This window comes from Gossypium hirsutum, chromosome A04, assembly GCF_007990345.1.
Source record: "Gossypium hirsutum isolate 1008001.06 chromosome A04, Gossypium_hirsutum_v2.1, whole genome shotgun sequence".
Classification (NCBI taxonomy): Eukaryota; Viridiplantae; Streptophyta; class Magnoliopsida; order Malvales; family Malvaceae; genus Gossypium; species Gossypium hirsutum.
In genome coordinates this window covers 83,069,685-83,083,621 of record NC_053427.1, presented here as the reverse complement: position 1 = coordinate 83,083,621, position 13,937 = coordinate 83,069,685, and the positions used below count along the sequence as shown (strand labels likewise).

General features: G+C 30.7%; 1 protein-coding gene across 1 annotated transcript; it reads right to left on the bottom strand.

Moving 5' to 3' along the window:
• Positions 1-3,979: 3,979 nt before the first annotated feature.
• On the bottom strand, positions 3,980-13,097 carry LOC121228227 (serine carboxypeptidase-like 34). The gene is made up of 10 exons (XM_041111550.1): positions 12,691-13,097; positions 8,660-8,767; positions 8,485-8,580; positions 8,281-8,373; positions 7,944-8,032; positions 5,395-5,688; positions 5,171-5,307; positions 4,615-4,707; positions 4,407-4,515; positions 3,980-4,203 (listed from the first exon to the last, which is right to left on the bottom strand). Exons 1-10 carry the CDS (start codon positions 12,971-12,973, stop codon positions 4,054-4,056), a joined length of 1,452 nt encoding a protein of 483 aa, XP_040967484.1. The 5' UTR covers positions 12,974-13,097; the 3' UTR covers positions 3,980-4,053.
• Between the last annotated feature and the right edge of the window lie 840 nt (positions 13,098-13,937).

Here is a 13,937-nt window from a genome sequence, read left to right as displayed (position 1 = left end):
CTCTATAAGGCTCATTTCATATAAATTATTATTTCTTTTACAAATATATTAATTTACAAATTATATATATTAAAAGTTCATTAATTCATTTTTATTTTTGAAACTATCCTATACTATATTGACCTTTAATTCCATTTCATTTTGTACATATTTTATGGATCATATTTTATGGATCATTTTATATTATGTCCTGTTAATTATTGTTGTATATCATTTTTGTATTGATTGTTCGTCATCTATGATTAAGAATTTAGTCATTTTACTTAGAATAATTGTACATAATTGTGGATTTGTTAATTGCGACTTGTTGTATCCTATTATTTCATGCTCATTAACCCTTTTTCATACAAATGTTTTGATACAATGAGGCATTCCATTTTAGAACGGATAAACATGTTTTGAGCAAAATTCCCATTTTCTTTATCATTCAAAATTTCTGAAATAAGGCAATATCCAATATTTGAGGAATTCGGAAAATCGTGCTCAATCGTACTGTGTATGATTTTTCTGGTGAAGTAAATATTTGGATAACCTTTTAATTTTAATATATGAGTTTTCAAAAGCTGAAAATCGATCGTATTTTTAAAGGTATAAAGGATCATAACCAATCGTACTAGGTATGTTACTGCATATCTTTGAAACGAGAGAATTTTGACAGTTAACTTGAACTACTCACACATTGTAAAGAATCATGCTTTGAAAGATCTTTTTTCTTAAAATCTTTGATATAAGGATAGCATCGGATCAATTTGGTACCAATTTTTGGGCGTAATGAGGGTGCTCGCCTTTCCTCATACGTAACCGGCTCCCGAACCCATTTTTAAATTTTTGAGGACCAGAATTGTTTTAAATGTTTTTATTAGGTGATCCAACCACACCAAAACAAAAGGTTGGTGGCGACTCCATATTCGGTTTTAAAAAGTCGATCCCCTTTTTTTCTTTCACAAAAAAAGGGTTTCGACAAAGGTGTTTGATGTTTTGGTATTAAATGTGATGATAGATGAGTTGAGCTTGATGAATAAGGATAGTTGTGGTTAGATAGATAGATGGTAATCGACTATTAGAGTATAATGCAAGAATTGTACATGGTAGGTTAAAATAAGGCTTGAATGGGAGATATAATTGCCGAATGATCAAATAGTTAATGAATTGAATAAGTGTTTAAAATGTTATTCGAGTATTGGTGTTAATTTGTAAAAATTCTTATTAATTGTTGGAAGTATGTGTTTATTTGTTAAATTAGCTTATTCCATGGTCGAATGTAATATTTGGTCAAGGAATGGTTTAATTGAATAAATAAAAGATGAGAGCATTCAGTCATGATGTTATGTGCTAGCATGAAATGTATATGTATGAGAGTTTTAATAGGAATTTCATGTATTATGAAAGATGATGTATATATTTAATCATAGGATGGTCTTGGTAACCTTAGAAAAGAATGCATGAAAATTAAATAGGTTGCTCTCATGACCGAATATGCTAAAAGCTAATACATAGACTAGTTGATAAATATGTGTTAAAGAAATGTGAACAAATATCTACTTGATTGGTATTCGGCTATGGTTAATTGTATAATTAATTAACCGATTGTGGAGTGTGAATCTATTTAAATTATGAGTGGATGAATTGATTTTAAGGTGGCCAAAATTGTTTAAATGAAATATTTGTAAAGATGCATAGTGACGAATGTGTTCATGAATGAATGAGTTATGTGGGTTGTTTAAATGAAAGAAATGGATAAGTTAAGGTATGATTGAGTGTTCAAATGTGAATTACAAAGTACATGAATTTGAAAATGAAATGGTGATAGACTTAAGTGGACAAATGATGCGAATGAATTAGCTTTTGAAATGTATATGGTTGCCGTACGTATGTGTTTGATTGAGAAGTTAAATTTGTTGATTTTAGCTCAAGAGCATAGAGAACCAAGGTTGGACAAGGGAAAAGAGAAAGTAGTTGAATAGCCGATTCGAGACTGTTCTAAAATATTCGAGGTAAGTTTTAAGTAGTTAAACATAAATAATATTCGATAATGACATGACATATTATGAGAATTAAGTATTACTTGTAATGTATGTATATGGCCGAATGGCAAATATAATATGGAAGTAAAATGTGATATGCTTTTATGATCAAATGATAAGTGTTAGATGAATATGAGTGAGATGTTATGTGTAAACTATCAAATGATAAGTATGAATGATGAAATGAAATAAAAGTGAATAAAATGTAGGATGATATATTCGAATGATACTAGTACCTAATTTGGTGTGATTGTGTTATATGAAACTTGTTGATTTGAATATCATACGGTACTATTCGGGCCTTTGAGCCTAGCAGGTTATGATGCCGGTGAGATACTATTCGGGCCTTTGAGCCTAGCAGGCTATGATGCCTGTGAGATACTATTCGGGCCTTTGAGCCTAGCAGGCTATAATGCCGGTGAGATACTATTCGGGCCTTCGAGCCTAGCAGGCTATAATGCCGGTGAAATGATATCGGGCTTCGAGCCTAGCAGGCGAAATGCCGGTGGATGAATTCGGGTTAAAACCTAGCAGACTAAATGCCGGTGATTTGATAAAAGTCTAAGACTAAGATACCTCATGTTAGAACGACAAATGAATACATTCAATACGTTAAGTTGGCCAGGTACATATTATGTACTTATATGTGAGTTTGATTTGAATTGAATCATAAGTGTATAATGTGATACATATGTGAATAAATGTTATAACTATATCTATGATCATGATACATTCGGTCAATGTGTGAAAGTATGTGAAAGTATTTGATTTATTTATGTTATATGAATTCAGATTAAGTGAAATAAGAATGCTAAATGTGCATTATGTGCTTATGTATATTCGGCCAAATGGCAATATACCTAGAAAATGGCCTCTTGAGAAATTGAATGATTGAAGTATAATTGAGTTTATTTGTTTGCATTGCTTAAAACTTACTAAGCTTATGAAAGCTTACTCCGTTTGTTACGTTTCTCCGTTTTATAGATTGTTGACTCCAGTCACCTGCTCGGGGGGGGGGGGGGAGGGGATCGTCAGCAACTCCTCACACTATCTATCATTTTGGTACTACTATGTTTTGGAGCTAGTATGGCATGTATAGAATAGACTTAAGTGGATGATATTTTGAGATGTTGTTGTATATAAGCCATGTGAATATGGCAACTTTTGAATGTCGGTATAAGTCTGAATTTCGATCTTTGATTGTGTTTGGCTATGCATATAATTGCTAATGAACTTATGTAAATGTGAAGGTACAAATGTAGTGTTTTGGATTGGTAACTCTTCATAACCCACTCCGGTGACGGATACGGGTTATAGGGGTGTTACAACCAAAACCAAGGACTCCAAACCAATATAATAATAATAATAATAATAATAATAATAATTTTTATAACTTTTTAAATAAAATTTTATTTTATAAACTTCTATTAAATTTTAATAATTTTCTCGGACTTATTTGTATTTTTCGCTGTTGCAATTTTTAATAATTTCTAAAATTTTATACTATTTTCATACTAATTTATAATATTTAATGATGTTCAATAATTTTTGAATATTTTTCTAATTCTAAAAAAATTTATAACATTTAAAAATTTTCTATAACTTTTATAATTATTTATAAATTTCTAATAAAATTTTATGAATTTTATAATTTATATTTAAAAAATTAGATGATTATATGAATTTTTAAGAAATGTTAGCACCGTTAAATTTTTTTATTAAATGTTGGTTCGTTACAATATTATTTCTTTTTGTTACATGTATGAAATTTAGTTTTTTTTTTTTTCAGAATATCACACTAACAGAAAAGAATTCTAACAGTATTAACAAATAGGCCTGAATTTTTAAATTTGAAAAATAAAAAAACTAAATTCTTAAAAATAAAAGTATGAAAATTAAATTTCAAATATACGAAGAGTACAAAAACTTTGAGTAAATTATAACCTTTAAAATTACATACTATAATTTAATGAAGCTCGAGAATCAACCATAGTAATGTTTGTTTAAAGAAGGGATGAAGAATGTTTTCCTAAAATGGTGTAGATGACAATTTCTTATTGGCCAAGAAATGCCTAAATATTTGAAGAGCTTGTCTTGGTTTAAAAGATGGAACTTGATGACCAGCTCCTCTAATGCTTACAAACATAAGCCCTTCATATTCAATCGTCCACCCGCCAACCTGTGAATATTGGATTGCAATAAATTTATTTTATATATTTCTTTTTGAAGTTAAATTTTTTTTATAGATTCCAATACTTGGAGGAGGGAATTTATTTATTTGGATAAAAAATCTGAAAATTTTAAAATTCGTAAGTAATTTTTTTCAAATATTAAATCAGAAAACGGAGAGAAGAGAAATAAAGATAAAGGAGAAAGCATAACCTGTTTGTGGTGGGTGTACCAAGGCGTCCATTCTTTATTTATTTTTAACCCTAGTTTATTCAAGGTTAGTCTAGTTGAAGTAACTGGAATTCTCCCGTCTGTGTCTCCACTGCAAATTAGATAAAAAGAACTAATATTTTGTGCTCAATAATCATGTCATGTCCATGTTAGTATTTCATGTCCTAATTTGTGTTTAATAGGTGTTTACCTTAAAACCCATATGCGAATGCCTCCGGCTATGAGCTTTTTAAGGGTAGGAAGCAAAGAAGCTGGTGAATCCCACCAAACTGGGACAATTTCACTGTACACCAAAAAGATGGACTCAAATTTATTGTATTTTGCTAAATGCTCAAATTACAACATAATTTTTTAGAGATTGTTTATGTAAGGGATAAATTTTTTAAACTAGTCATAGAAGGATTTAATATTTAAAAAAGTACTCAAATTCACACATTTCAACTCAGTTTGTAGTAAAAAAAAAGTATTTAGAATAAAACACACAACAGTTAAATCCGATATTGCTTAAAAGAAATTAAAGCAATAAAAACATAATTAGAAACTTAATATATAGCATTCGAGAAGTCTTTATTTGAGCATTTTTAAAAAGGTTTGGCTCTTATTTGACCATTTTAAAAAAATAAGTTCTTACGTACTGAACAACTCTTAAAAATTTAGACCCCGATAAGAGTTTTTAGCCTATTTTCTCATGGTTATTTACTATGTTGAAAACAAACAACAATAGTCAATATAAATTTAAACAATACCTGCATTGAGTCCATGGGTAAGATATGTTGGTAACGTTGGCATGAAGTGCTTTTTGAACATCTGGCCTATTTAAATAAACTTTAGTGTAGTTTGGTGCACAAGGGTCATATCCTGCCAGTCTTTTCTGCCATCCATCCTGGAGAAAATCATATTAGCTAATGGATTTAGATTTGAACTGGAACATTTTACTTATGTTACTAGGATCTGGATAGGAGGAGCTTACGAATTTAGAAAATATTTGAGGTGCGACGCCTTGAATCACAGGGTGTTGTCGATTACCGCTGATGCTAGAGTTGCTAACACAAGTGGGAATGTACAAATTATACATGTCGATGATGTAGTAGACATCAAAATAGGCATTAAGGGCTTTTTTGCAATCCTGAGTTGGGTTTGGACGGCTGAAATTACATTTAATTTTGATGTTATTGTAAACCCTATCGGATATCACTGCATGATCCCATGCATAATCCACCATTCCTGTTTGATCCGTTTCATCGTCCATTAATGCATTCCCTACCTTCATAAAGCTTATATTAGTAAATGAGCTACTATTGTTATTATATTTTAATAGAGGAAAAGATTGACTTGTTAGATTGAAACTTTTAAGAATGTAAAATTGTATCAATTGACTTTGTAACATCCTAAACATTTCGATTACATAAGTGACAATATTTCAGTATCTCATATAGTAGCTTTTTGAGAAAATTGGAAAATTTTTCAAATAAAGAGATTCATATGAAAGTAAAGAGATTTTGGATATTGGAATTAATGAAAAAAATGTTAGAAGTGAAGATGTGGTGAAAGGACTAAATCACAAATTTTGAAACCTTTGAGGATTAAAGTGTAAATTTAAGAAAATAAGAAAAGTGAGTTATTTTTGATAAATTGACATAAGAATAAGTTAGAATATGTGTTGGTATGATGAGAATTACATTCGGGACCAAATTTGAAGAAATTCAAAAGTACAATGGCTAAATTGTAAAATTCCCAATTTTATAGAGAAAAGCGAAAAGATGTAATTTTCACCATCTACAAATCCGTATTAAATTTTATATTGAAATTTTGGGATTTGGATTTGATAATTTCCTATCATTGTGAAGAATTTGTACAAAAAGTCAAATAATGGCAAAATGGTAATTTTTTCATAAAAAGGTATTTTGGTCATTTCTCAATACTTTGGTGCACTTCGGTGGCTTAGCAATTTGTGCCCCTTGGTGTGTTTAGGAGGGATGTGATTTCGTATCTACCACTATGTGCTCCTTGATGTGTTTTGGAGAAATTCTTGTCTATTTAAGTCATTTCTCTAATGTTAACTACGGGGTAATTGAATCAAAATATTGTCAATAAAATGTGCCTATGACTATAAATTTCAAAATGCACTCTAAAGTGGAATATGATACAGGATAAACAAGTTAAAAGACTATGTGTTTACAATAAGGTTAATTATAGGCAATAAGATAAGAAGTTGTGATTAAAACTTATGGTTTGAAATGCCCCTAATGGGGAAACAAACAAGGGAAGGTATGACTTGCGAAATGAACTCATAGCTATAAGTGGAACTTACATGCAAATAAGTTAGAAAGTTAAGTTAAAAGGGCTATACACTTTGGATTAGAGAATACTGGTAACCTTAGTGATCATTTTGAACATGAATTCTCAGTATGAATTGTTAAAAAACCAATAATTGGTAAGCTAAGCTCCATAATTCGATAATTAGATTTGAACACGTTAAAATGATTAGTATTGTGGAAATAAACCTTGAATAATTCTTGATAATGTGCTCAAATTTTATATTAGGATAAGATAAGTAAGTTTATCCTTAAGTACTTAATGAGCTTTTCAAACTCACACATTAATTGTTTAAAGACGTACGTAATGGATTCATCAAAAAATAGTTGTTTCGGCTTGGGAGATTCGCACCACCCTTTACTTGAGGATTGTAATGTATCTATTTTAGTTGTTACTGTATAAGGATTTTGACATATACATAAGTACTTAATTTTTGAATATGGTATTTGTAAAATTTGAGTTGAAATTCAAGTTATTTTTATGTTTTTAATCAAGCTTTATTCCATGGTTTGCTTTAAATATGTGTAAGGCTTGTATCATGAGTTGAAATGAAATTTGAATTTGGTTTAAAATGCTTTGGAACATATGGAAATGATTTGGGCATGTTTAGACTTGATTTTAAGTATTTTGGACTGTTTTTCAACTTCAAGGGCCTAAGGTCCAATATCCTTTCCTTGGATATCAGTAGCCAAGTTGGCAGAATGTCAAAACTATAGTACGGGACCTATGTACCGATGACTTGGCCCTTGGACAATGCCTTACATTGTTTCAATTGTTTTAAGCCCTCCGAGGCTGGTATTTGACCCTGGCCATCTCCAATCATTTGGAAAATGTTTCTAAATACTTTTAAGGTAATTTTAAAGCCTTCAAAATGTTTTTATATTATTTTTATGAGTTTATTTAAATTGTTTAAAGTTTTAAATTATGATAATATTCGCACTTTTCTAAACTCGAACAACCTCGTTTTAAGCCAACAAACTTTGGGAACTTGTTTTGGGATTTGGAGGATTTATGTTATTGTAACTATTATAAGTTTATAATATGAAATTCTATAAGTTTTCATTTTTTCTATATATCTTAAATAGTATATTTATATTTGAATTTGTCAGATATTATATAAAAATATTTCAGTAAAATACAAGGTGAATGTATTAAAAAAAAGTATAATTATAGAAAACAAATCTAGTGCAGTTAAATCCTTACCATACACCCTTTTAGATTAATGTAGTTAAACTCAGGAACATGCTTGTTGTTGTCGAAAATAACCTCAGCTAGTTGAGGAACATAGTGACCTGAAAAATTAATTTAAAACCCAATAATCATGTATAATCAAGAAAGTACTAAGTTTATTGAGTCTTAATTCGATTAGAATGAGTATTATTATCAATATAGGAGGATATGGGTTCAAGTGCGCTGAAACGTATTATTTTTTTACTTATAGGTTGGAAATGGACTATTAGTAATTCTAGGCATTGTGTCAAAAAAAAAATATGATCAAAACTTATAATGAGAAATTTGTCATATATATATATATATATACCAGCATAGCTTTCACCAGCAATGTAAAAGTCATGGGACTTGAATTGTGGGAACCTTTTGAACCAGTTGACAAGAAATGTGTAGGAGTCGTTGGCTAATCTTCCAAAGAAAACAACAAAAGAATTAATGATGAGGAAATTATAATATTTATAGAAGATTTAGAAATTTTGTTGCAATAAAAATAAAATCAATGATTCATTTTCACCTGTAATTTCATCGCCAAGTTGATAAAGATCACTGCTTGTGTTGGTATAAGAAAACCCAACACCAACAGGAGATTCAATAAACAATAAGTTGGCAGCTGGTTCACAAAAAATAAATAAATAAACAATAAAATTAATAGGCTAAAATTGCTAGTAAATCAAACTTGTAAACCAAACCTTTGTTCCATCTATGTGGGTTAAGCTTCAGGGTTTGTTCATCTTTCTGAGGGAAGAAAGGCCCCACCTCCTCTGCTTCTCCAATTCCAACGGATGAACATCCAGGGCCTGCAATTTTAATTAAGTTTCAAAAATTATAAACTACACTGATAAAGAAAAAAGAAATGATAAACTTGTGTGTGCTAAAAGATGATAATGAAAATAAAAGGTGGTTTAAATTTTGGTACAAGTTAAAATAGAGTTGTTTGAATCTAACTTAAGGGCAGAGATGGATATTGCCAAATTCGTCATCATTTTATTGTATCGTGGACGTCAAAATTTGAAAATCATTAATTGTTAGTGCCAGTTGCATGTCCGAAATACAATGCTGGTTGCAACTTCAGTTGCATGTTGACGTTGTGTAACTTGCCTTATGTGCTGCCATGTTTGAATTATGTGTCTTGGTTATACTTAAATCGTTTTTAGGATTTTGAGTAATCAATAAAACGATTTTGAGCAATCAATCTCAAAGTTATAATTGGAGAAGAGATTAGATCAAATAAGGCAAGTTTTTCAAGCGTCTTATTATGATCTACTTAACTTATATATTGAGAGAGAGATGTAATCACAAGAAGATGTGGGTGAACTTTATCAAGATATATCTCAATATTTTTTTATCTTTATTTTAAACATAATTGATTTGATGAGGCTTGAATAGATTAAAATATGTATCACCTCGAATTTTGAGATGTTTATTTTTGGGTTGGATTCCTTGAACCAAGCCATTCTTGGAAGTCAAACCGAAAGGTTTTCAGTAATGAGTTAGCGTTTTATTAATCAATGGATTAAATTGTAAGGTTAGTAAAGTTAGTGGATCAATGTGTGATTATTAGAAAATAGTATTTGGTTAAAGAGATGTCCTTATTTGACAAAATGCCCAATCCCCTTTAAGCAAATTGCCTATTATGAAAATGGGTTACGAGGGAACGATTATTCCTCTCCCATTTGCACGAGAGTTTCTTCAAAAACCACCAATATTCTCTCAATTTTCGTTGTATTTTCATAATCAAACCTTGGTTTTCATTTATTCAAATCAAAGTGTAAGCATGTCTTTATCAAAGATTTTTAAATTATATATCAATTTTGATATAATTTATAATGTTATACATCAATTTTAATTTGGTGCGTTTGTATACCTTAAACTTTAATTTTGATTCAATTTTCACATTTCATAGAAAAAACATTTCAAAATTGATTTATTGAAATTTGTAATCCAATAGATTTTAAACCTTCAGCACAATCCAAAGATTCTGACCAGAATTGAATAAAAGATGCAAAATGGATCTTGTTTTATCGTTGATCAAAAAAATTTGAGTTTAAAGAAGGGGAAGGAAAATGAGTACTCGACCCAGAACAACCCCATTACCTTTGTGGTACAATTTTCCATTAAGTCATGTGTAAATTATTTATCTGACATTTTATTAGTTTAAAACAAACAAACAAATTTAAATTATTTCCACCTAAGATTAAAAAAAATTGTGGGGAAATAAGAAATCATTTTTCCAAATGTATTTTTTTAAATCTAGGTGAAAATTAAATTTATTTTTTTTGTTTTTTAAACTAATAAAATGTCATGTTAGAAATTTACGCGTCTTAATGGAAAATTGTGTCACATAGATAGCAAGTTTAGTAAAATGTAAAATTTGAACCAAAATTAAAGTTTGATGTATGCAACGTTGCATGTATAATTTTGATATTTATCGGTTTTCATTAAAACAAGATTAGATAAAAAAAATCTCAATATTTTCTCTTTTCATTTTCCCGGCTCACGTTGGTTTGGAGGGGAAGAAGACAGAGTTTAATCTTGATTTGTTTTTTTTACTTTTAGTTTTTTCCAGCAAGATAAGTGTTTTCTAACCTTAATCTATGATTTTTAAAAGCTGGAAATTGATTTTTTATAATTATTTTTCTTGCATTTTCTACCATTTTGAGCAATTTTAAGAAAAAGCTTTGAATAGTAGTTTTTATGATGTTCTTGAGTTGGATTTATGTTAGTTCTAAGTTTGATTAAGGATTGGATGGAGCTCTTGAGTTTTGGTATTGATTAGAGCTTAAGGTGTTATAGAGAAAGTGAGTGAGCTTAAGTTTGTAGGTGGATTTTTGAGAATTTAAGAGTGCTTTGTTGTAATTATAAAGTTAATTAGTTTTAAGTTGGTATGTTGTGGTACATTTGATACAAATGGTATGGTATGGTAGAGGACCTTTGGTTACTTTTAAATTGAATTTCTTATGCATTTCTATGTGTTGAATAAATGGTATTTGGTTATACTTTACTTGCTTAGTGAGATTATGATCTATTGTATTAGATGACGTGAGATTATATGTTGTAGTAATGTCTTAGCATGACAATCATGTTTGAATTGGTTTGGTTTGGTTACACGTTGCATGTGTTCAGGTGTTTTAGAGGTCTAATTGCATGACATGCTTTGCTTGTTTTATACATTTCTAGGCTAGTGTCTTGAGATCTCAAGAACAAAAAATTTAATTTCTTGTATTTCTAGATATACATCTCAAGACATAGGGTACCAAGCCTCAAGATATAAAACATCGAAGTTAAATAAATGATTATTCAATTCAAGGTTTCAGACATGTGACTGTGTCTCAAGACATTAGGGTCTTTGACTTGAGACATGACTTCATTGTCTCGAGATTTCAAACTTCGAAGCTAAAATTATGGAACACGGAAGGCATGTCTCAAGACATGACTTCACTATCACGAGACATTACTACGCATTTTGCTAGTTTGACCTAAGATTTGCAACCTAGCTCCTTTTTTTTTGTAATTGATTTCATTTATGTGCATTTAAAACTCTTAAAACTCTTTAATTGTATTTTCCTAGCTTGATTTTGTTTTTAGCCTCGAAGTAAGTGTTTGTTTGAATTGCTTTGGCAACGGATGTGATGGCTTTCGGGTCAAGTGTAGGATGTTATGAATAGATTAGAGTTTACTTTGTGAAGGTCAAATCTAGCTCTTTATATGAAAGTCTTGTTCAACTTTAGAAGAGTTGTTCATGGGTCGCACCCAGTGAAAGGTCCTTAGCAAGCTGTCCCATCTTCTGCCAAATGTCATTACTAGAGTAAGAGTATAACAATTGCCCCTAGATCGAAAAGAAGGTTACAAAGTGGCCTGCTTCAAGACCTTTTGAGCACACATGGCAAAAAAATGGGACAAGCCACTAAAGACCCTCTGTCGAATGCAGCCCATGAACAACCTTCCTCCTAATAACCATTATAATGACCATCCATTCAGAGTCACTTGTGATCAACCCTTCACAAATCCCATTAGGGCTTTCTTAAAGACCATCCACTACAGACCCTTCGTGGGAACCACTAACGAACCATTAGTCTATAACCTCATACAACTTCAATAAGGAGAATGTTAGAGCAAGACCACACATTATTGTCCATGGAGACAATTGACCTGTAATGACCCTACTACTTGACTAACACGGGCAAGCCTACCAATTATATTGATTATCTACATGGCACTACCAGATAAAGGGTATTCTCCTATATATACTCCTAAAGAACGAGAGACAAGGGGTCCTCTCCTCCTCAAGAAACCTAAGTACCCTACCAGAGATTTGCTTCTTCCTCTCCCATCATTTCCTTTCCTCTTCCCTTAGCCTTCGACTCTCCGCCTATCGCAGGTGAACTGACACTCCAGTTATCACCACCCGTTCTTCCTTATCTCCTTCTTATTAAACACTTATATCAAAAATATGTTTAGTGAGGTATAAAAAAACCCTATTAATGGAATTTTTTAAACTATAAACCAAAAAGAAAAAAAAATCAAATATATGTATAGATAGGTGTCAAATAAATATTCTTTTGTACAATTAAAATTTGAATTCAGAATATTATTGAGGAAGGTGAAAACACTATCAATAGGCCACAATTGGGGTTTAATAGGCTAGTGTAGTTATTGATTATAAATATCCAAAGGCGCAATTCAAATAAAAATAACGGGAATTTCTAGAGTTAAATTTTACCTCCATTGAGCCAAAGGAGGAGAGGCTTTTTCTCAGGTTTGCTGGTGGCTTCAAAAAACCAATAAAACAGGGCTCGACCATGACTCTCGTTCACCGTAACGTACCCTGCATATTGCTTGAAGTCCACCGCGGGCTGTCCCGGAAGCTCCACCACCCTGTCTGCTTCTTGCCGCTGCAAAATATCCCCGTGGCTCAGCTCACCGTCGTGCCTTGACCCTTCACTGCTCACACTAAGCAAAACCAAAACAAAATAACCCACACAAACTACAGCATTGGAAGCCATTAGAGACCCCCGGCCTCCCCGTTCTCTCCGAGCACAAATATATAGAGAAAAAAATATTCATATAATCAACGACAGGTAAGAATTTCTACAATTGGTCATAGATTTTTAATGGATAAAAAACTGAAAATTCTGTATTTAAATAAGGTTTAATTTGTATTATTTTCAGGTGCTGAAGTGTATATATATACATATATATATAAACAAACAGCCTAGCTGGAGATTAAGATATTTTTTAGAGACAGGCTCTTTTGGTTTTTATCTTGCCAGTTGCATGAGATACGTGATCATTTTAAAAAAAGTAAATCACGTTATTAGTCACTCAATTATAAGTACTTAAAATTTAAAATTATTATGAAAAATTTAAGAATTTGAATTAAATTATCATGAGTAATTTAAAAAAATCTAATTTAATCAACTTTATCATCTCAAAAAACAAATTAATAAAAAAAATTCTACATATTTCATGCCGGCCTTGTTAATAACAAAGTAAAATGTAACATCAAAGCCTAATTATTAACGATAAAACCAGAAATTCATAGGATAAGAACATATTTAATAATGGCTGGATTGGAGGCATGTAAAGCTAGCTTCTATTGAATTTTATTTAATGAACAAAGGAAGTAAGAGACGGATGATTGGGTTATGGTCTGTAAACCAAATCTTTATATTATTTAAAAAAAATAAAATATATGTATATGATCTAAATAAAATCCTCAAAAATCTCTTCTTTGAAGAAGGATTTCTCATATTTATTTTTCCAATCCCCTTTTGTAAAAATCTCTTTTACATATCTATAGGTGTTAAATCTTGGATTAAGTGAATTAAACTTTCAATCTTCTATTCATATTTCTTCTTCTCAGATTTTTTTTTTACAATGAATCGCAAAAGAAATAAGAACATGTATGATTTTGTTCTTTTTCCTCGCTATTTCTTCTACCAAGATGTACCTAACAAACTCATTCAT

Coding starts and splice junctions, on each gene's coding strand:
- LOC121228227 (XM_041111550.1), bottom strand. CDS start 12,973: ATGGCTTCCAATGCTGTAGTTTGTGTGGGTTATTTTGTTTTGGTTTTG. Junction 8,768..12,690: donor CCTCCTTTGGCTCAATGGAG/GTAAAATTTAAC, acceptor TTAAAATTGCAG/GCCCTGGATGTTCATCCGTT. Junction 4,708..5,170: donor TACCCATGGACTCAATGCAG/GTATTGTTTAAA, acceptor TTTGGTGTACAG/TGAAATTGTCCCAGTTTGGT.